The sequence below is a fragment of the Thamnophis sirtalis genome, unplaced genomic scaffold, assembly GCF_051295495.1.
Source record: "Thamnophis sirtalis isolate CommonGarterSnake01/CBP01778 unplaced genomic scaffold, rThaSir2_p1.2 scaffold_2, whole genome shotgun sequence".
In the NCBI taxonomy this organism is placed as follows: Eukaryota; Metazoa; Chordata; class Lepidosauria; order Squamata; family Natricidae; genus Thamnophis; species Thamnophis sirtalis.
The window spans coordinates 157,727,035-157,750,337 of record NW_028261382.1 but is presented as its reverse complement, the minus strand read 5'-3'; the positions used below and the strand labels follow the sequence as shown (position 1 = coordinate 157,750,337).

Here is a 23,303-nt window from a genome sequence, read left to right as displayed (position 1 = left end):
TTGTTGCTTTTCCAATTTGCACTGGATTCAACTTACAGCTCCATCTTTTTCTGTGTGCCTTCTCTCTGTTTAATTTTTGCTTCTTAGAATTGGTATGGTTGGTATTTGGTTACTGTAGATATATCTGGGCAGTTTTATGAGGTTCTGATCCAGTATAGATCACTCAGTTTCTGACAATTTTCAAGATAATTGATGCTGTAATGAAGAGGAAGGGGAATGAAAAGCAGCATCCTACACTTAAAGTGCATTCAAATTAATTTCAGTTATTTTTCAGATACTGTTACATCTGTAACACATATAATCTATTTAGTTCCAGGAGATGGTGATTTACATTACTCAGATTTCTATGACAAGAAACAATTACAATATATTTTTTTGAAATTAATTAAATTGATTTGGGAAAAATCAAGGTAATAACAGAAAGCAAGCCATACCAGATAACTAACAAAAGCACAACAGGGATATGAACATTTAACTACCTTCTGAAAGCTTTGCATGGAAATTGCTAATCTGACCTCAAAAGTGAAGCTGCTTCTTGACACAAAGGCGACCCACATAAAAGATTAAAAATATAGAATAGAATAGAACTCGTGTATTTGACCAAGTGTTATTAGACACACAAGGAATTTATCTCCAGTGCAGAAGCTCTTAGTGTACAATATGGATCACAGATATTGTAAATATCTCCATATCTATATCCCATAGCCTTATCCAGGAGAGGAACCAGAGTCATCTCTTCTCTAAAGGAACAAAAGGGCAGGGAGAGTCTCCTCAGAAGAAACAATCTAAAACAGGCCTGTCAAACTGGTGGTCCACGGGCTGGATGCAACACACACAGGCCACACCCACCTCCTCAAAGGGAAAAAGTATTGGGATACATCATGATATGTCTCATGACACCCATGGTCTAAAACATAGCTCAGAGACAAGAAGGTAATCGCCAGCATTTTTAACTAAGTGCCAACTTTGCAGCCACAAATAGCAAAGGTGTTACTCTGCTGTTATTTTGGCACTGTAGTTTCCAAGTGGTCTTCAAAGATAGCCCTAAAAGATCATGTTGTAGTAGTCTAACCTAAAGGTGATGAAACCATAGATCACCGTCACAAAGGTCTCTTGTTATGAAAAGGGTTACAACTGGCATATCAGTCGAAGGAGGGCAAGAATCAATATCAATGCACCTTTGTTTCAAGATTCAGCACACTATCTGAAAGCTTCCTCCTCCTCCATGTACATTTCGTTAGACTCAAGGAAACCATAACAGTAAATGATGCCTTTTGAAAATGGAACTGCATAGTATTCCCTTAGGCATTTTTCCAAAACATAGTTCATGTAGCTGAAATGTCAACAAACACGTATCTCCAAATATGAGCATGATTAGAATACAGCATTTGTATTAGTCATTTTGGTAGACCAGAAGTTTCATTTAAAAGGCTTTTTTTTTAAAAAAAATCCCCATAATTCTCTTTTAGCTTCCCTGATATTCATATTTAGTGTTTTCAATAATGCTTTCAAATGTTTGATTAGGAAAATGCTGATCAGGAAAAACACCACATGAATGTGACAGTCACAAGTTCTCAAATTGAAAAAAAATGTGGCTGCTTTAAGAAGTCCACTCATTTAAAAAACATGCAGCTGTTAAAGCTCCAGAGGATTCCACCCCACCCCGCACCCCAGGAATACAGAGAAACTTGAAAAAAACCACCATTCTTTTTCATGATCTCTTCAGAGGCACCTCTATTCTATTTTCAGCAACTGTTTCAACTGTTAAAATGATTTAATTCAAGATGGCACACTGACTTGCAAAATCAAGTCACTGGGCCTCAGTGAAGCTGACATGAACACAATTCAGCTGGCTGCTTTCCTTCTGCAGGGGCCTATATATGTAAAGTACAGATAGAAGCTCTTTGCATCTAGAATGAGGCAGTGGGCTTCTACTGATCTAATGCTTTGAAGGGGGGGCAATATTTCAGCCTGGAGTGCCACTCAGTGGCACATTTCAATTAAAGCTTCATCAAATTGGAGTGCATTCTCCAATTAACATCACTAATTAACTAGGTATCCCAGTGATTGAAGCCGAATTAAGAGTTTACACTGTTCTTCTAATAAAATGGCACACACCTAGCATGACAGTTGTCTATTTTTAATTATTACATTGATATCCTGCTGCAATCATGAAAGAATCCCAAGATATGCAACTCACAAGATATATAATAATAAGACATTCAACAGTAAAGGAAAAGGCATACAATAAATGCAATGCAGAGCATTTAGTAGAGCAGCCATAAAGATCCCAAAAATGCTGTGATGCGTGTATATCTGCAAAGGTAAGAATCATGCAAGCCATGGTGTTCCCTGTGATATTCTGTGGAAACAAAAGTTGAATTTTGAAGGAGGAGGATAAAAAGAGTATTGATACTTTTGGATTTTGATGTTGGTGGAGAATACTATGGACAGTCAACAAAACAAACACATACATCACTGAATTAATCAACCCAGAGTTCTCACTCAAAGCACAAATGACCAGGTTCAAATTATCCTACAAACTAAATGTTTTGGGAAGAACCCTCTGAAGAAGGCTTCAATATGGGGAAAGACAGAAGGAAAGTGATGAATGAGGATGACCAGCAGCAAAGTGGATGGATTTGGTTACAGTGGCTATGAGTACACAATTGGAAGACCCAAAAGATCAGGTTAGGGACTGGTTGTTATGGAGAAAATTGGTGTATGTGGTTTCTAAATGTCAATAGTGACTTGATGGTACCCAATCAATCAATTAAAACATCCATAGTTAGGTTAAAATTAGAAACATATGCTTATATAAAGCATAAGCAATCCCAGTAGCTAACTATGTATGTATGTATGTATGTATGTATGTATGTATGTATGTATGTATGTATGTATGTATTTATTTATTTATTTATTTATTTATTTATTTATTTATTTATTTATTTATTTATTTATTTATTTATTTATTTATTTATTTATTTATTTATTTATTTATTTATTTATTTATTTATGCATTTGTGCATTTATGCATTTATGCATTTATTTATGCATTTATTTGTAAAATTTACCAGCTGTCCATCTTGCCTCAAGGTAACTCTGGGTGGCTTACAATCCAGAAACTCATGTCCATTTTTCAGCTGTTCATTTTGTTTATTAATCAAATTTATATGGCACCCATCCAGTGGTGGGTTTCAAGGATTTTTACTACTAGTTCTCTGGGCGTGGCTTGATGGGTATGGCATGGCCTGGTGGGCATGGCTTTGTGGGAGTGGCAGGGGAAGAATACTGTAAAATGTCCATTCCCTGCCCACTCCAGGGGAAGGTTACTGCAAAATCCCCATTTCCTCCTGATCTACAGGAAGCAGAGAATAGTTGGGGGCAGGACCAGTCAGAGGTAGTATTTACCGGTTCTCCGAACTACTCAAAATTTCTGCTACTGGTTCTCCAGAACCTGCTGAATACTACATCTATACCCATCTCATGAAAGGGCAGCATGCAACAGTCCAATAAAACAATAAAAACATAAAACAATAATTACCTCAACTATTATATAATAATGATTATTTTAAAATCATTAAAAACTAAAAGCAGAACTAAAACAAGAAAAGAAATAATAGATGGAGGGATATTAATAATAGTGGAAGCCACCTTATGAGTTCACCCATCCCTGGAGATGCCAGGCCTGCTGGCACAGGTGGGGCTTAAGAGACCTTTGAAATGATGACATTGTAAACGGCTTAGAGAGCGCTGTAAAGCATTATGAAGTGGTATAGAAGTCTATGTGATATTATTATTACTAATATGATCCTGAAGGTTAATCTATTGCCAAATCATAAAGAGCTTTATGGGTTAAACATTTTACATTAAGCCCAGAATGTAAGCAATGTGGGCGCTGTAGCATGGATTGCCTGTAACACATTATGGAAGTTGTTACTTTAAAGAATGCCTGGGGATTTTCTAATGGTTTCACAGCAATCATTTTTCCTATCAACTTTTTTTAAACAGATAATATCTTAGTTTTTTTAAAAAAATCCTTTGGGGTCTCCTGATGAATTTATATGTAAAACATCCAGTAACCGATGGAAGAATGTGATACTCCAAGCCTTAGCAAATGCTGTAGGTCTTCTTTTGCCTGATAGGGAGGTTGATCTGTATTTAAATTTAAAACCTGTTGAGAAATGAGTTGGATATGAGTTTTTATCATAGTGATCTGAGAAAAAGAGAGAGAGAGAGAATGCTAGGGAATATTTCCCCATGGGTATAATCTCTCAAAAGGCCCTTGGGATAGTATCAGAATTAGATCCAGGAGACAAGACAATTCCCAAGTAGAGATGAAATTGTCTTCAATAGATGGATTGTAGTATCTGTTCTTAAGTAGAAAATGCTCATTCCAGACCTCAAGGATATGAAAAGCTATCAGAATCCTGTTTGAGGATCATAGCTTGTTTGGAGTTTCTTTCTTTCAAACCATAGGCATTAAATTAGAAATTGATACACGGCAATTGCTTTTTTCTTTTTTTTTTGCCCTGACCAGAATCTTATATTACTATCTTTTCACTCTACTGCAATTGGAAAATTAAAAGAATAGAGCCGCTCACATGCATACACGAGAGCATGTATACTTTCAAACGCAGAAAGTATATATTAAAAAGGAGACTATTAATGCATAAATAATATTGGGGAGAAAGGGGAAAAACCATGCCTTAGCAGTTTAACCATTTTGTATCCATTTTTCTTCATTTTACTGATTTATAAAATGTATAGACATTCAGGCTGGAGTGCAATAAAACATAATTTTAAACAAGCCATTGTTCTTTAGCTTAAACAAGCTAAGGAATTATGGGGATAGCCAATAAATGTTAATAGCAGTATTAAAATTACTGACAACATCAGTTTAAGTTGTTTAACCTGAATTCCATTCATCAGGTTTACTACTTCCATGGAGAATAATAGTAAATCTGAATATAATTCAAGTATCGTTGTTAATTTATTTATTACAAAGGGTCTCCAATGACAGATATATTCTTCTTTCTCATTTATGATTAATTGTCATATTCTAGTGTTATTCTTAAATTAAAACCTGGCTCATAAGGAGATGTATTCTCACTAAGCTTTCATTAAAAATAAATTTTCCACCATGTAGATAAAACAATATGATTTATGCAAATGTGAGTAGGACTAGACCAGGACTGTCCAACCTTGGCAACTTTAAAACTTGTGGACTTCAACTCCCAGAATTCCTCAGCCAACCCTGCTGGCAGTTGAAGTTCCTAATTCTTAAAATTGCCAAGTTTAGACTCTACCATATCATACTGTTTAAGATAAGGACATCAAAGGATATGAAAGTAGGATATAGCATAGATATATCCTATAGCTATAGGTTAGAATCCTTCAGGAAGATGGATTCCATCAGGTAGAATCCATCAGGAATTCCATCTCAAACATGAGCCTTGAAAAAGGCTTTTACTGGAGCTGGTGTCTTATATTCCATCCGAGGTGGGTAAAATGAGGACCCAGATTGTTGGGGGCAATATGCTGACTCTCTGTAAACCGCTTAGAGAGGCCTGAAAGGCCTATGAAGCGGTATATAAGTCTACTGCTATTGCTATTGCTATATTCAGTTATCTGAAAAAGCTGTTCTGCCCTCTATAGGTACTGTAATAATTCATGCTTTATAATAAAGGGCATATTTTCTGTATATTTCAGAAAACTGTCCTTTAGATTTCTTTATTTTTCATACAGTCACTTTCAACCTTGGCAAGTGTTTTGATCTCTTAACTTTTACTGTACAATGATACATTTAATACCTAATCTTTTACATAAACATGAGGAAAAAAAGGGAAATGGAATTGTCTTTTTAACTTAAAGTTACATTTACTGTTTCATTTTAAGTATTTTTATCAGAAAACATTTTTCTTCTAAAGTTTTTTTTTTTTTTGCGGGGGAGATGGTTGCTCTTAAATTTTCTTTGTAAAGCAAACTTATAAATATTTAAAAAAAACACTTATTGTAAAGAGGAAGCAAGTTGTTTATCCTCATGAACATCTTTCAGATTTGTCCCCTTTTCGGGGACATATTTTCCAAGAAAATATGGTCACTGTATCTGTAGGTGATGCCTCTAATGGATTCATTTATCTGCCCAGGTTCGGATGGCACAGCTTTGCCTCAGTCCACCAAATGATATGAATCTCTTCAATGTGTTTTATGTTTCCTGAAAGCTCCCAAGAGGCTCATGCACCAAAGTGTATTCCAGCTTCTTTTCATATCTTATTGGAAGTTTCTTCTGGAATTGTCAGAGAAGACAGCAAATGTCATGAAGTGGCACATTATTTTACTTGTAGAACCAAAGGTGGCACATTGATTTGTGAAGCAGCTTAAAAGCTTGTTATAGTCCAACTATCATTGCATCCCTGACATTGTTCAGTTTTTATGACCATAATGGCCCTCATTCCTCATATAAATACAAAAATGCAGAACATAAAACAGTTACAAAGAAACTCCATCTTACTGCCATGGACAACCAAAATCAGCTTCCTTGTCTATTCACAATGTGGGATTCCATAAAGGACGGGTATTTGCACATCACTAAATAAATGGATAACATTAAGACGGTGCTTACTTTCAACTAAATACAGATTCTACTTCTTCATCACTCATGAAATAGGGAACTCCACCAAGGATCTCAGCAAGATCATATTTCATGTTCTAAATGAATTTTACATCTTTAGATCAAGGATTGTAATCTTGATGAAAATACATATTATTTTCTTAAAAAATGGATTTTGGCCTTTGTTCACTTTGTTCACTTTGGTCTAAAAAAGCCTTTAAAGGTAAAGGTAAAGATTCCCCTTGCACATATGTGCTAGTCGTTTCTGACTCTAGGGGGTAGTGCCCATCTCCGTTTCAAAGCCGAAGAGCCAGCACTGTCCAAAGACCTCTCTGTGGTCATGTGGCCAGCATAACTAAATGCCAAAGGCACACAGAATGCTGTTACCTTCCCACCAAAGTTGGTTCCTATTTTTCTACTTGAATTTTTTACATGCTTTCAAACTGCTAGTTTGGTAGAAGCTGGGACAAGTAATGAGAGCCCACCCCATTATGCAGTGCTAGAGATTTGAACCGCTGAACTTTCTGATCAACAAGCTCAGTGTCTTAGCCACTGAGCTACCACATTTTTTAAAAAACCTATTATTAAAGGACTAATATTATAGAATAAATAGAAATGCAACAAAATATCATAACTGAGGTGAGCAAGTCTCTGTCCAAAAATCAATATTCTTATAACAGCTGGATCTTTCATCCAATGTTTTCTCAGGTACCTCAGTCATTCAGGTGACGGCAACATACCCAACAGGTGTTCGTCTGATTTACAGTATTCTGCCAGAACAGCCCTATTTTTCTGTGGAACCAACTTCAGGTATTGTTTCTTTTCTAAGTTAAGTATCACCAATAAATCACTTAAGTATACTGTAGTCTATAATTTTATTAGATTCATTTTTATGAATACTTCAAAAAGCAAATAAATGGGATTTAATTCAGTAAGATTATGTTATTTATTATTTATTTGTTTGATTTGTGTATCCCCTATCTCATTTAGAAAATTGGAAAGCCACATGTACAGTATTGTTCTGACAGTGACGGGTGGTCAGCTTTAGGCCTAGTGAGGCACTTTTTAGACTTGTGGACTTCAACTCCCAGAATTCCACAGCCAGGCATGCTCAGTTCCGATTTAAAGCGACATCATTTTCCCCCCTTGCAAAATAAGTTTTCCCATTCTTTTTCTTCTCCCTCCCCCTCCTTCCTCCCTCTCTCCCTCCCTCCCCCCTCTCTCAAACAGACACACGCACACAGAGAACTTCGATCCTTCTCTCATTCACTCACTCTCAAACACAAACACAGAAGTTGGATTGGATATACTTTCCAAAGGCTTGAAAGCAGCTCCTCTGCCATACCCCCCTTCCCCTGCTGCCTTCCGATCAAACTTTTTGAATTCCTCCCCCCTCCCCACACATGCACCTTTTCCAGCTGTTTCAGAGACGATTTCAACTCTGCTTCTCCCTGCCCTGCCCTGCCCTCCCCTCATGAAAGGCCAGAGCTCTGTCAGACTGAGCTAGTTGCTTCCAGAGAACTCTAAAAAGCCTCTAAAAATGCCCTTTACAGGAGGCAAGAGATACATGCCTCATTTGCATAAGGAATTTTTTGCTTGTTAACCCTTGCTTAACTCTTAAAAGGCGAAAAATTCCTTATGCAAAAGAGGCCCCTAGTTCTCTGGCCTCCTCCTATGGTTAACACAAAGCACTGTTCCAAGTCACTGTGAATCTGGCAGCAACTACCTTGGCTTTAATTATTTTTAAAAAAATCTTTAAATTCTTTCCTTTTCCTCATGACTGGTGAGGCCACGCCTCCCTTGCCTCTAGTGACTGCACGTCCCTGTGTTCTGACCTAGACTTCCCAAGAGCTTGAATAAAACTCCTGGTCCCGTCAAAAACCCCTTTTATTAATTTACTGTGAATTCTGCTCATTCACATACAGCAAAGTCTTTCAAGGGAGGATTTACAGTCATAGACCTTATCTGGCATAGAGAGCTGCCAGGCCGATATCTGCAAAACTTGGCAAGGAGTCTCAGAGAGTCTGAGCCCATTAAGCAAACTAGTTGTCTCCTGCAAACTCCACTTCCCTTTTACTCATCTTTTATTTCCTCTGGGAGGGGCCATTCATCATCCACCTGTAAACCTTACTCCTAAGTTGACCCCTGTTTTTTAGCTGTTCCCTTCATCTGGCAACTCTGTGCATGCACACACTGAGAATAGCTGTTCGTCTGCCTCACTGATGTCAGACTTTGAAGGCAGCTGATAACTGGCATACCGCTCTGGCCCCCTCTCTGCTTCCAACCCAGAACCCTCATCAGAGCCTTCCCCAGACTGTCCCATGTTCCTCACCAATCTCCTCACTGTCCAAAACTGCTGCCAAATCTGCTGCCAGCTCCTCTGGCTGCTGGCAAGCCACAACAAGTACTATTTACTGAATCAAGGGCTTGCCCTATTGTGATCTAGTTTCAATCTAACAAACTTCCTTGGGTAAACAAACATATACTATCACAACATTTTGGCTTTCCTCTCATATTTAATAAATTATAAAACTGAATATAAGATATGATTTCTTTCTCTATGCAGAGATGTAAGTCTACTATAAACAAGATATCCTATACTATAAGTTTGAAATTTGGTCTCTAAAAGACAGTGAGGTTGATAAATATCATCCAGATCATTTTAAAATGCAAGAGTATTTGGAATACTATGTGGCCATGACATTTCAAAATAATAGTGTAAAATGCAAATCAGAGCTAGCAAGATATTGAGGTTCTGGGGAATTTACATTTGTGGAAAGAGTATAATGTTTGGAGGTCTGCATCTTAGAAGCTATATTAGGACAGAGCTATAAAAAATAAAGTGAATATGGCAGGAAAAACCTGGTTTTTCTTCTTTATTTAGTATTAGAATTCAGGTAAACTCTAATGAAGCTGAATGGGAGAAATTCAGGTCATACCAAAAGGGGAAAAAATTCAGGTAGCAATTGTTTGGATAAAGCTATTGAGAATAACACTATGAATAATTATCATTATTACATTTATTGATTGATCATTTTTAATTTATGTATAAAATTAACATAACCACCCCAATTTGACTATATTTACTCTTTGCTCTTACATCACATCTGGTTGACCACTGGAGAGAAGCAAATTATAGTAGTAGTGTTTTTGGTTTAATCCACAATGGCTATTCTCTCTCTTTTTTAAAAAAAAAATTATTAAAGATTATAATTGCAATAGTAAAAACTGATGCAATCCAAAAGAAAGAAGAGTAGACAGAAAATAAAAAGTGCAAAGAAAAAAAAGAAGAAAAAATGTTTAAAATTAAAGGAAAAAAAGAAATACATAAAGAAGTAACTCCCATAAGAAGTATAAGCAATAGTAGTAACATTTTACTTCCTTTTAATGTGTAAACAATGATATCTTCATCACATGGCCCATTTCTTATTTATAAATAAATTAATACAATATTGTCATTTCAGCAAAAGTCTATTAAAGGTTTTCAGAAAAAAAAAAAGAACAATATATTGTAACCTTGGTCAAACGATCTATTTTCTTTCCTTCCTTTTCATTTCTAACAATTTTAATCTTTAGTCCATTCAAATAACGTCAGAGAATTTGATTTATCTGTATTTCTTTTTTATTCCTTTTCACAAGATTCATCCAAGTTTTGACAAATTTCTTTTGTAAATCTAATATAAAAGAATTATCCAGATCATGCTTTTGGTTTATCATTTGTCACAAAATGGTTGTTCTCTGTTTGTTTTATATTTTATAGGTGTGGTCAGAACAGCCTACCCAGGGGACAGAGAAACCCAAGATAAATATTTTGTTGTTATCAAAGCTACATTTGAACAAATTGGTGGACCTTCAGGTACAACAACAGTGACGATTAATCTCTCTGATGTTAATGACAATCCCCCTCGATTTCAGCATAGTAAGTTGAATGTATTTTCATCATTATTTACCATTTGAATACCCATGCATAAATATTGTATTCCTAGTATGTTAACAGTAATTGAAAGCTAGTCTACATTTAATAATTATTATGTATGAGCTTGATTACTCTCATCAAGGAACCTTAAGAAAATTTGTTTTGCCACTGAATTCTTAGTACTGATATATAAATACTATGTAACAATAATTTCTGGAATATATTTATTTTAATATAATAAATATAATAATATCATATTCTATTTCCATAATCATTTGTCTTCCAGCAAGAACGGAAGGGTAGTTAGAACAAATAATCAGGGGTGGGATTTTATCAGTTTAACAAATGGTTCGCTGAGCACACATTTTGCTACCAGCTGATCTTTGGAGCTACAAGTTTGCCAAAACCAGTCTGAACTGGTAGAATTCCACCCCTGCAAATAATAGAAAATGAAGAAGTTAAAGTATCCTGGGACTTTAAAATTCAAATAGACAAGCACCTGCCACATAACCCCAGACTTAACAATTGTCAATAAGAAAGACAAAAAAGTCTGATTATTGGATATGGCAGTATCTGGAGACAGCAGAATAGCGAGAGAGAGCTCAAGAAAATAACAGAATGCAGGTAGATATAAGCATTTGTAGCAAAAGAAAGTGAAGATAGTAGTGATAGTGCCTTGGGTACAATCCTAAAGCATATGGAGCCCCATCTGAACACCATTACCATTGACAATATCACCATCAGTGAATTGCAAAAGGGAGCTTGGAACAGTTTACATCCTGCAACAATACCTTTAATACCATCAAACAACAGGATCTGTCTATTCCAGGTCCTTGGGAAGAATTTTCTGGTAGATAAAAATGCCAAATCTAGTCTAAACATCTGGCTGACTGTGCAACCAACCAACTTTAATAATAATAAGTGGATAAGGAAGTTAGGAAGATCCCCCACCGCATTCTTGCCTAGGACAAGCAGAGCTGCTCTAATTTAATACAGCAGTCATTGTATTCTTAGGCATTGTCAGTCCTACATTTTTTATTTATTCACTGGAATATGTTTAAGAATGAAACCTTTAAACTATAATCATATTTCAAATGAATCAATATAATCAATACAAACTATAAATGCTAAACATTGCCATTAAAACCAATAGTAAGACAGTTAAAAATACAGTTTAAGTCAATTTGGAGATCTTTTCTGAGGAGAAAAACGACTTGAAGATACTTCCAAGCTCAATATATATTGGATATACATTGGATAATATATGAATGTCCTTCCATACGTTTCCTAAGCTTGTACTTGCCAATTTCTCTTACAATAATTGAGAAGGACCTCTACTGGCAACTAAACCTACTACAAGTGAAAGTACCTTATCCAACATTTCAAGTTTAAATTAGCACTGGGATTGAGAAACCAGCTGTATGTTGTTCTACCTGAAATTACTTAATTATTTTTTAGAAGAATTTTATATAAAGTACCTCGTGGTAGTCCACCCTAACAGTTACCAGAATATAAATAAAATAGAGAGACAATGTGTCTTTCCCAGGTAGCATCTACATGGTGTACCAGCCTTGTTAAAACAAAAATATATCACCTGAGTTTTTCCCACTTCATACAAAACACACTGGTTTCATAAAAGGGACCCAAGATTGATTGAACTGATTATTTATTTTAAAATATTTATATGGCTTAAGCAAATCTGGAGTGCTCATAACAATAACCAGATACCAATTCTGGCAATAGCAATAGCACTTAGACTTATATTCCACTTCACATTGCTTTTACAGCTCTCTCTAAGAAGTTTACAGAGTCAGCATATCGTCCCCAACAATAAAATTAATGAATAAAACAATCATAAAACTATAAAAACAGTAAAACAATGAAACAAAATAGATTGTAGTAAGGGGACCCAGATTCAGAGGTGGGTTCCTACCAGTTCGGACTGGTTCGGCCAAGTAGGTAGTAACTTGCCTGCCATCCCCCCCAAACCGATTCTATCTTGTTTTTTCCTTCTGCGCATGCACAGAAGCATTTTTTTCAGTACTGTGGATGCACGCACAGTAATGAGCGAACCGACAGTGGCAGCAGCCGGTTCCCACCACTGCCCAGATGGTTGGGGGCAATACGCTGACTCTGTAAACCACTTAAAGAGGACTATAAAGCAGTGTGAAGTGGTATATAAGTCTAAGTGCTATTGCTATTTGTTTGTCATCATCTATCTCTAAAAACATTAAAAAATCCATTGGAGTTGAGCATATAGTAAATTTAAAAAATAAACCATAACAATCGCCTCTAACTTTAATTTACTAAAGCCAATTAATTTAGGCTAATGTTGCACCAAGTTGTCAGGTATAAAAAGTCTTGGAAGCTCATAATTTTTTTAAAATAGTAATTATTATGCTACCGGAAGGAATTATTTTCCTCTCTGCTTCATTTTTAAAGCTACTTCCTTTCCTGTCTTCCTTTACTGGAGGATTAACACACAACTATTCAGGTTTGGCTATATGATATACGCAATATATGTTGAAGAGCTGAAATAAGGGTTATTTAAGGACAAAAATCCTAGGAAGATGAAGCAGTGAAGTGATAAACTAATATGGAATAACACGGAAAGCAAAGCAGTTCATAGCAATCCAACAGATTTTTAATTTAAGAAAATGAAAATACCCCTTGGCTTAAAACAGAGAAAGGATCTCAAATTTGCAGTGTTATTGTCATGCCATCTCAGGAGAGTTCCCATCAACTTCCCAAGACATGACTCAGTAACAAGAGCAATCATGTTATCTAAATTTCTTTAAACAGTGGCTCTCAGTTATCCACAAAATTCCATTTTGAAGTTTTAAAAAATAGGCAACAAAATCAAATAATGCTGCATACAAAGTAACTAGCTAAAGGGTAGGGTAGAGAGAGCCTCTATTCTTAATTTGTTATGAGTAAATTTATAAGGTAATTTGAATAAAACAGTTCAGAAGAATCTTGATTTGCATACGTAAGAACAGAAGACTTTTATGTGATGAAACCTTACTGTAGTTGCCTTAATGTATTTCTTTTTCTTTTAATACGTATATTGGATTTTGTGGTTGTTATTTATGTATTTATTATTGGTTGCTCTGAACGAAGGAGACACATCAGAAGACCAGTTCTTTCATTTCCCAATTAGGAAAAGAAAACAGAGAAAAAAGAATCAGATAAAAGCAAGGGGAGAAAAGGCTTTTGAGGGCATCTCATGTTCTGATAGCAGAACCAATGTGTTTGATGTGTGAAAAAAGCTTCCAAGGGAGAGGGGAGTAGAGGAGATAGCAATCTCTTGATATGAGTCAATTTAAAACGGTGACAATAATATGGATATAACAGGGAAAAGTTGGTTGAACTTTCTTTATTTTATCTGCTTTGGGAAATGGATTTTCAAATTGATTGGTATTCAAATTTAAGAACTTTGCTATATTTTGATGTTCTACTATTCACTGGTGTTATTCTAATTATAAATAAGGATATAAACGTGTCAGGTTAAAAGGAAAAACTTCAGACACAAGAGATTTAGCAGTTCTATATTGCAATACTTTAAAAAAAACCTCTACACAGCTTCTTCTTTTGAAATTCAAGAATGGTTAAATTAAACAGTCAAAAGCTGTTAAAGACAATGAGCTAATAGCCCAAACAAAGAAATATTTGTTACAATACTTCTTTACATAACAATGTGATTCTCAGAAAGGATCACAATTTACTGTACATTTTGTTGCTTCAAATGAACAATGAACGTTTAATCAGGCTTGTACTGATAATTGCCTTTTCTTTAAGAGCGTTATGAAATGAATGTATCCGAGGCAGCTCCCGTGGGCACCATCCTTGGAAAAATCATGGCAAATGACAGTGACATAGGAGACAATGCAGCTATGGATTATATAATAGAAGATGATAACCCTCGTATCATTTGTATCATTACTAATACTGACACCCAGGAAGGAATTGTCATATTGAACAAGGTGAGATGTGATCTGTAACATTACAAACAGGGAACCAGGCAACATCAAATAGCTTTACTCATTATAAGTTCAGATGGGAAGAAGTTGTAATAACTCTAAAAGCTGTTTCATCCTCTTTTCCAAGATTTCATCCTATATACGCATGATCAATATAAATAATGTATTCATAAAATGGGCAGTTTATTTGTTGCATACCTAGAAACAAACAGTGTTAATCACTCTTGACTGAGAAAGTTAAATATTCTTTGCTAAATTCTGCTGGCTTCAGGTTGTCTCAAGAAATGTGTTCTCTTGGCTTAGCTTGAAATAACTCTTTCCAGCAGTCCTTATTAAGTCTAATTTTGCACTGCAGGCTAAACTACTTACTTCCCATGTTGCTTTTAAAATTCTAGTCTGGTTTGTAGTGGTTTGGCAATGAAGCTGGATTTGTGCTCAGACTATGGCTTTTACGATTGGTCTGTCCCTGCATTTCAGCCTTCTAATCTGTATACGAAAGGCAAGCCGTAATGAATGGCGTCTATTGAGAGGATCTCCCAGGGTCTATCCTTTTTTTTATTTTAGGAACTGTTTTCTTCTCAACAGCCCCCATTCTTTTCCTTTGCTTTCCAAAATGTTTCCACACATACCCTTCATATATTCTATAGTGTTCCCACTCATTACTCACCTTATTGTATCAATCCAAAAGACACAAATTATTCCTTCATTCCACTGTAGGCCCATAGAAATTTTGGGGAAACAGAGAACTGATGGTCCATATTCTTAGAAGTAAAGGAATAGCATTCATTGCAATTGTGTAACTTCCTTCTGACATACCTGTGTTGCTATTGAAATACTTAAAAAGGTTGCAGTATAGTGGACACAGAATGGGTGGAAATGAAATGGATGCCAGAAGGAAAGTTCAAGGATGGGCAATGATATGCTGCAAAAAAAGAGTAAGAGACAATGACCAAGAGTACCTATAGTGATTTTTACGGTTCCACCACAAAACCGCGCTCGACTAAACCGCGCCCGACTAAACCGCATTGCTGACGTCATTAACAGGGCGACAACAGCGCGGAGACAGGAGCACGCTGTAAACCCTAAACCTAAAATTAACCCCTAAACCTAACCCCCCTAATCCTAAACCTAACCCTAAACCTAACCCTTAACCTAACCCTAAACCTAACCCTAACCCTTAACCTAACCCTAACCCTAACCCTTAACCTAACCCTAAAGCTAACCCTTACCTTAAGTTGAATTGGCTTGCTTTCAAAGCGCTATTTAAAGCACCCTTCTTTCTCCGCGCTGGCTGTTGTCGCCCTGTTGATGACATCAGCGACGTGGTTTAATCGGGCGCGGTTTAGTCAAGCGTGGTTTTGACGGGTCACGGATTTTTACAGACCACCATTAGATCAATTGAAAGAAAAATAAATGAAATCAGCACAGAACCCAATCCAGCAGTCCAGGATGAAATGACTGTAAAGGGAAGCAACTAATGCTGTTTCTGTTTTTATGGAATAATCATATATGTTCATTGCAAAGACTGTATGTTCTGCTGCTTCTCCCCTCAACCCAGAAGGGATCGGCCAACTCACTGTAGCCAATTTGCCATGGGACAACTCCCTACCGGACAATTGACATAGCATAACTCAATGCAATAGATGTTATCTGCCACTGTTTCTTCTACATTATTTCCATTTTTTGTCAGTGAAAATAATGTTGAAGAAACAGTGGCAGACAACATTTATTGTGCTTAGTTATCCCGCATGGACTTGTCCCACAGCAAGTTATCCACAATGAGTTGGCTGTGGCAAGATGTCTGCACTGAAATAACCATGTTGGATTGGCCACAGAGAGATGGCTTAGTGAGTTGGCGATGGCAAGATGATATCTGAAAGTTGGCCATGGCAAGATGGCAGTGGCTGTTCCATTCCATTCCAGAAGTGATCCTGAAGGTTGGACAAGGAGTAATGGATGAAAACTGACCAAGGAGAGATTCAAACTAGAAATAAGGAGGATCTTTCTGACAGTGGGAACAATCAACCAATGGAAAGCTTGCATTTGGAAGTTGTGAGGGCTTCATCACTTGAGACTTTCAAGAAGAGATTGGACTCTCATTTTTCAGAAATGGTGTAGGGTCTCCTGCTTAAGTGGGGGGTTGGAAAGATGACCTATAAGGTCCCATCCAATTCTGTTAATCTGCTAATCTGTTAAATCTAACCCCTGTCTCCACAATTCTGCTTCTTCCTTATCTCCCCATGCTTCCTGGCTGGGAAACATTGGAGGGATTTGTTCATGATGATTCTGTTTCTCTTGGATGGGAAACCCATGGAAGGTGTCAGATCACTGGACAAAGTGAAACACCATACAGTAATTTATATTACCAAAGCCAACTAGTAAGAAAGGTAACTGAAAAAAGTATGCACATGAGGATTACACTAACATTTTCTTCCCCTTAGGGCAGAAAAATATTGGATAACATGCCTATTTTGAAAACATTCCCTGTGAAACTGAAGCAATGTTTCTCAATTACCTGCTTATTGTTGTTAATTTCTCAGTATCCAATTTTCTTCTTCTTCTTCTTTTTATAGACAGTTGATTATGAAAGCCAAAGGGCATACAAAATAAAAGTTAAAGGCATTAACCGGCATGTTGAAAAGCACTTTCTTGAAAAAGACGCTAAGTTTGAAGATGAAACAATTCTCAGGATCATAGTGAAGGATGCTGATGAACCTCCAGTGTTTCTATTAGAGGAATTCTTTATGGAGGTTGCTGAAGACAACTTGAATGGCTCATTTGTGGGAACTGTGAGTGCCAGAGATCCAGATGATATTGACAGTCCAATCAGGTACACCCCAAATCTTAAAATATGCCTGGATAGAGATATGACTGGACATAATATTATTATATGGTTTTTAGTGACATTGAAGAATACTTCCCAAGATCATTGGTGTAGGCCTTTGGGTGCTGTATATCTGAACATTACACATGTAGTTATTTTATTGCAATGGAGGTTATAGATAAATCTCCTGCTTGCACGGTATCCCTTGCTTCATTGGGATTCAGAAAAAGGAAACTTTCATAAAGTTTCCTGCTCTGAGAGGTAGAGAAGGAAGGAAAGCTAAACTAAGCAAAATAAATGGGTCACAAAATCTGTGAAAATAAATCTATCAGTTTTGTTCTCCTGGTTCCAAGGGTTTTCTATCCTTTATGTTTAATGGAAGTGGTAGTTGTTCTTTTGCCTTTCTCCTCTTAGTATTTTTTCCCTTTGACATTGTTTCAAAGCAGCCACAATAAAAATGCACTGCTGTAGCCCAACTTAGTTGCCAGTGTGAGTCACTTCACAAGTGGCACTTCACTGTCTCTTTTTAATCGAGTCCTTCACCTGCTGGGAGCCTGTCTGTGAAAGAAGAATGAATAATGCATTTTAGATTTGCTTCACTCTAATACAGGTATGAGCATATTTCAGTGCATAAAAAGAAGGGCTTTGATCTTGGCAGCAGTGAATTTTAAATGTTTATCACTGTTCATTTTTCATGATTTCTGAATAGCCAAAGCACACATATCCATATTCATGGCTACACAATTCTGTTTCCTTGACTGACAATAGTTTATATGTCCTTCTTTATGAAGGAATTTTTGCATTCCAGGTCTGCGAAACTCACTCTTTCTCTTTCTTCTCTCTTTTTTCTAAACCTTTCATGTGCAGATATTCTATTACCCACCACAAGTATTTAAAGACGTTTTTCAGCATTAATGCCCACAATGGAACAATTAGTATAAATGGACTTCTGGACCGAGAGAAACAGATTTGGCACAACCTAACTGTTACTGCCATAGAATCAAGTGAGTAGGAGTTTTAAGATACCTGTCCCAAATGTGCATTATGCAAAGGCATCTGCAGGAAAGGAGGTTAAAAAGTCAAGATGGCAGCTCTGATGGTGAAATTCAAGCTCACCTTGCTATGATGCTTGTAAAAAAGGACTATAACTTGGTTCGTGCATTTACCACCATCAGCTTGACTTATTTAACTACCCTTGCACATGTCTCTGATATCAATATCTTTTTATGATAATTATTTTCCAAAGGGTTCATCTTTTGCAGTTGAGAATTCTTTTGTTCCTTTGTTGCTTGTTTCAAAAGGTAACATTAAGGAAAGGGATGTGTTTGTAGCAGGGGTGGGTTCCGGCTGGCACTACTGCCAGTTTGCTCATGTGTGCGCTTCATGCACGCTATGTGCACATGCACAGTGCAATTAAAATTGAAACTGACAAAACAAGATGCCGCCGCTATCACGCAAAGAACCGGTTTGGGGGCGTGGCAGGCTGGGGTTGATGCCAGTTCCAGTGACCCAGGTCATCAAACCACTACCGGTTCAGCTGAACCGGTCCAAACCAGTAAGAATCCACCACTGGTTTGTCGGGATTTAATCTAATTTTTTTTTTTTGATCAAATAGCACATTTAAAAAGACAAACAATACAGGTAGTCCTCAACGTAGAACTACAATTGAGCCCAGAATTTAGATTGCTAACTGGGAATTTGTTAAGTGATTTTTGTTAAGTAATTTTGTCCCATTTTATGAGTTTTCTTGCCACATTTGTTAAGTGAATCGCTGCAGTTGTTAAATTAGTAACACAGTTATTAATCTGCCTTTCCCATTGACTTTACTTGTCAGAAGGTCACAAAAGATGATCACATGACACCAGGACACTGCAACCACCATAAATATGAACCAGTTGTCAAGCATCTGAATGTAAATCACATGACCATGTGCATTCTGTGGAGGTCATTAGTGTGGAAAATGGTCATTAGTTATTTTTTCAGTGCCATTGTAACTTCAAATGGTCATTAAATAAACTGTTATAAGTCAAGGACTACCTGTATAATGGAAATAATGAGGTACACTGCAGGATATAAAATTGTCCTCTTGAGACAGGAGCTTATATTTTATTAGACTATATTTATTAGTTCATTATTAGTTTATTAATTAATAAAGTTAATTTCATTTTATTAATTATTAGTGGTATGAAATTACCCAGTGTTTACCTGAACTCCAGTCAGAAAATTAATTCTGAAACTGAGGGCACATTCAGTTAGACTTCTATATAGCCCCATCCCTTTTGATATTCTGAAAGGCTCTTAAGAGCTGGTTATGTGACCAGGCTTGGGCCTCCTATGAACTGGAGATATGTCTAGATAGCATTCATGGTGAGGGAGGTATTTTTATATTCTTCAATTATGGGTTGCACTTTTGTAGGATATCTATAGGTTTTTATAGTTGTATTTTCTCTTGGGAGAGATGAGTGGCTATATAAATTTGATGAACAAATAAATTTAGTTGGAATTGAAAAGGATTGGCTATATATAGTTCTCCAGTTGGTGTTATCTAAAATTACAATGCAAGTTGCAAGTTGCCTAATCTATGCATTTCTTCATAAATCATCTCGTCTTTCAGATGTTATTTCTTGCTTGTTTATTTTTTTAATACTTAGAATTAGAACTAAGCAGTCTCTTCCAAATTTTTAGTTCCTCATAATAAAAGGGTAAATGCAAATCATAAAGGGACAGTTTTATCTATCTTAAGATTGGTTCTTCAGTAGGACAAGCATGTGGTTTTTCATTAAAAAGATAATGCAGACAAACACTTCAGCCAAATAAAAGGAGAAATAATTTCCATATTTTTTTTCAGAATTCCAACTGAGTGAATACAACATTTTAAGTGTACTAAAACAGTGGATTTTATATGCACAATGTCAAGGCTTTATGTGACTATTTTCATTCATATTCTTAGATTTTTGCTTTTTAAAAATCACAAAAACATAGCAAAAGAACTTTAACTATAAAATATTCTTAATAATTATAAAAAGTCAAGACTATCTAACTATAATTTTACTAATTATTTATTTAAATAAGCGCTTACATCTTACTATGCTGATAAATGTGCACTGTTCCAAAGAGGTAAACAATTAAGATAATAATAAAAAACTATTTAAAAAATGGAAAATAAGACAAAAGTAATCCCCAAAGTGCTTTTTTCAAATGGCAACTGGACTTTGTTTTTGGGTTGAAGAAGCTTCTTGGATAAGAAGTGAAACGTCTTCAAGTCAAAAATTAAATCCAGTTGCCATTTGAAAAAAGCACCTTTGGGACAACCATGACCTGGATGTCTGAGAATCTCCATAGTCAAGACAAAAGTAAGTGAATTGAATGGCAGCTATCAAATCCATAAAAAAAAAATTCATGTAGAATGAATATAAAGACAGAGTCTGTTGTAGTTAGTTTAACTGATGTTGGTACAGTGGGAAGAAATACACATTTCCATTTATTAGTGCATGTGTGATGCTTACATCATATGAGTATATTGTGAAAAGGTAAAAATTGAGTATTAGAATCTGTTTGATCAAAGATTGACCTAAAATTAATTCAGAGGTTCTAGTTTAGAATTATGGCGTTTTTGGATTACATTAAAGAAATGGAGAGGCAAGGGGAGTAATGGAAAGAAAGACAGATGTGTAGTAATCATCCAAGAAAGAATAGAGGAGTTGCTTGTTCACATATTTCAAAAATGGCAGCTAAGTCCAGAAAAAAGGGCAGAAATAATATGTAGGCATAAATCTGATGAAATTTAAAAATAATAAGCACTTGGGCTAGTAATCTCAGTAATTACAACTACTTAGTTGAGATCTACATCTTTTCCAACAGTACTATAACTGGAAATAAACCAAACAACAAAATTAGAGAGAGAGAAAAGAATTTTTTTAAAAAAAAATGCAATTATGATTTTCAACTTCCAGTCATTAAAACCTTTGCCTTGTTATCCACTTCCTCCTGCTCTTAGAGTTTATAGGAATGTAATAATTTGGAAGAGTTAGATACTTAAACTATTACCTAAATCATATTTTCAAGGAAGATTACTTGAATTGACTATTTGAGTCATATTATTTGAATTATGCATTCAAAATTCCAAGTAGTTTATACATGCTGAAAACAAAACTGCAAATATGTTGGATCTCCTCAATTTTACATGAATGCATAATTTTCCCCAAACAAATGGCCTGGTGCTTATAAGTATCCATGTGTTAACTGAGTTGCTTAATAATCTGGGAAGTGATTTTTTGGGAGTGAGAAAGATAATTACTATAATTGTACCACACTTTGTCTTTATCTATATATCATAAATCAACTTTATTAATTATAATTTATTGCAGATCAACTTTAACTGAAAAGAAAGAAAAATAAAACAAATATGGGAACGTAAAACATAACTTTGGTGGGATGGGTAGGGGAGGAATAAACATATATGCAAATATTAAATGTGTATTATATTTGGAAATTGCATTTCATACCTCATTATTGCAGAGCTTTACTAATAAATGGTGAATTAATTTAAGTAATCCTATATTCCAGTTCTTAAAAAATAAGACAATAATTGCATATTAATCAACTTACCAACCAGTGACAGAACTAATAGTTTTAAAATAGTTCAACAGGGGAACAAGAAATGCTGTAACAAATACCCTAAAATGTTTTGTTTAAAACAATGTCAGATTTACTACACAATCCTTCTGCATGATATCACACTAGCTACCATGTTATGCTGCATAAATAGTCAAAAGAAATTATTTATCCAAATTTCTGATAATATTATATGCATTTATAGCACATTGGCACAATGGAAAATTCTTGCAGACAGGTGTTGAAATTATATCCACAAACTCTTTCACTTTTCTTTTTAGTGTATAATTAAATATTTTACTTTACTATTTATTTAATCATTCACTAGTAGAAGTGTATCTTAGAAAATAGAAGGTAACGGCTGCAATTTTTGAACACTTCCTTGCAGTAAGAAAGGCCTACTTTCTAGCTCTACTGAATTCAGTTGAGTATATATCAGAGCAAATTGTACCATATTGTGCTTTAATTCACTTAAGTAATTAAGGAAAAAAGTGTGGCTTTATACATTTGTCTAGCTTACAGCTCACAAATCATCTTGATAATTAAGCTAATTTAAATATAGTGCAATTCACTGTTATATAGTTCTTTTCTGAATGCCTTAAGCAAAGACCCATCTGTGCAAAAGGATTTGAATTTAACATATATTCACTCAATTATTTACAAAACCTCCATCCCTTCCTTCCTTCCTTCCTTCCTTCCTTCCTTCCTTCCTTCCTTCCTTCCTTCCTTCCTTCCTTCCTTCCTTACATACATACATACATACATACATACATACATACATACATCAATTTTTCACTCATGAAGAAACATGAATTTTTTTATTTGCTGTTTAATTTCTATAAGCTATATTATAGCAATAATCAAATACATAATGTATCTGAATTAATATTTGTAGTTGCCAAGGTTGTATTAGACCATTTATGAATCATTTCTTATAGAAGATTTTTATAAGATGATATACAAGAAGCAACATGCTAAACACTTTATTGTTTTTATTGTGATTTCATTTTGTCATATATTAATGTTGAATGTAGTCTTGTTTATAATACTTTTTATTTAAAATCTAAACCAAACATCACAATGTTCCTTAGAAAGGATTTTTGAAGAGAAAGAGAAAGAAAGAGAATTGCAACAGTAGAGAAAAAGCTGTTGACTTTCCATTCTGTTGTGTTTTTTATTTTTGTTTTCTTCTAATTTAGTAAACCCAAAACAAATGTCAGAAGTAAATGTTTATATTAAAGTTCTTGATGCAAATGAATATGCACCAGAATTTGCAGAATACTATGAGACTTATGTGTGCGAGAATTCAAGAGCTGGACAGGTAAGAGTAACACTTTGTAAAAAGTATTAAAATTC

At 35.4% G+C, this 23,303-nt stretch overlaps 1 protein-coding gene across 1 annotated transcript in view; it reads left to right on the top strand.

The window, feature by feature from the left end:
* The window catches only part of LOC106555761 (cadherin-19), a 79,422-nt gene that overhangs the window by 35,575 nt on the left and 20,544 nt on the right, over window positions 1-23,303 (top strand). Inside the window, exons 5-10 of the mRNA XM_087707315.1 lie at window positions 7,322-7,423; window positions 10,374-10,532; window positions 14,328-14,512; window positions 17,083-17,339; window positions 18,201-18,337; window positions 23,147-23,268. Coding sequence (XP_087563441.1) covers window positions 7,322-7,423; window positions 10,374-10,532; window positions 14,328-14,512; window positions 17,083-17,339; window positions 18,201-18,337; window positions 23,147-23,268 — 962 coding nt within the window. The remainder of the gene's footprint in view (window positions 1-7,321; window positions 7,424-10,373; window positions 10,533-14,327; window positions 14,513-17,082; window positions 17,340-18,200; window positions 18,338-23,146; window positions 23,269-23,303) is intronic.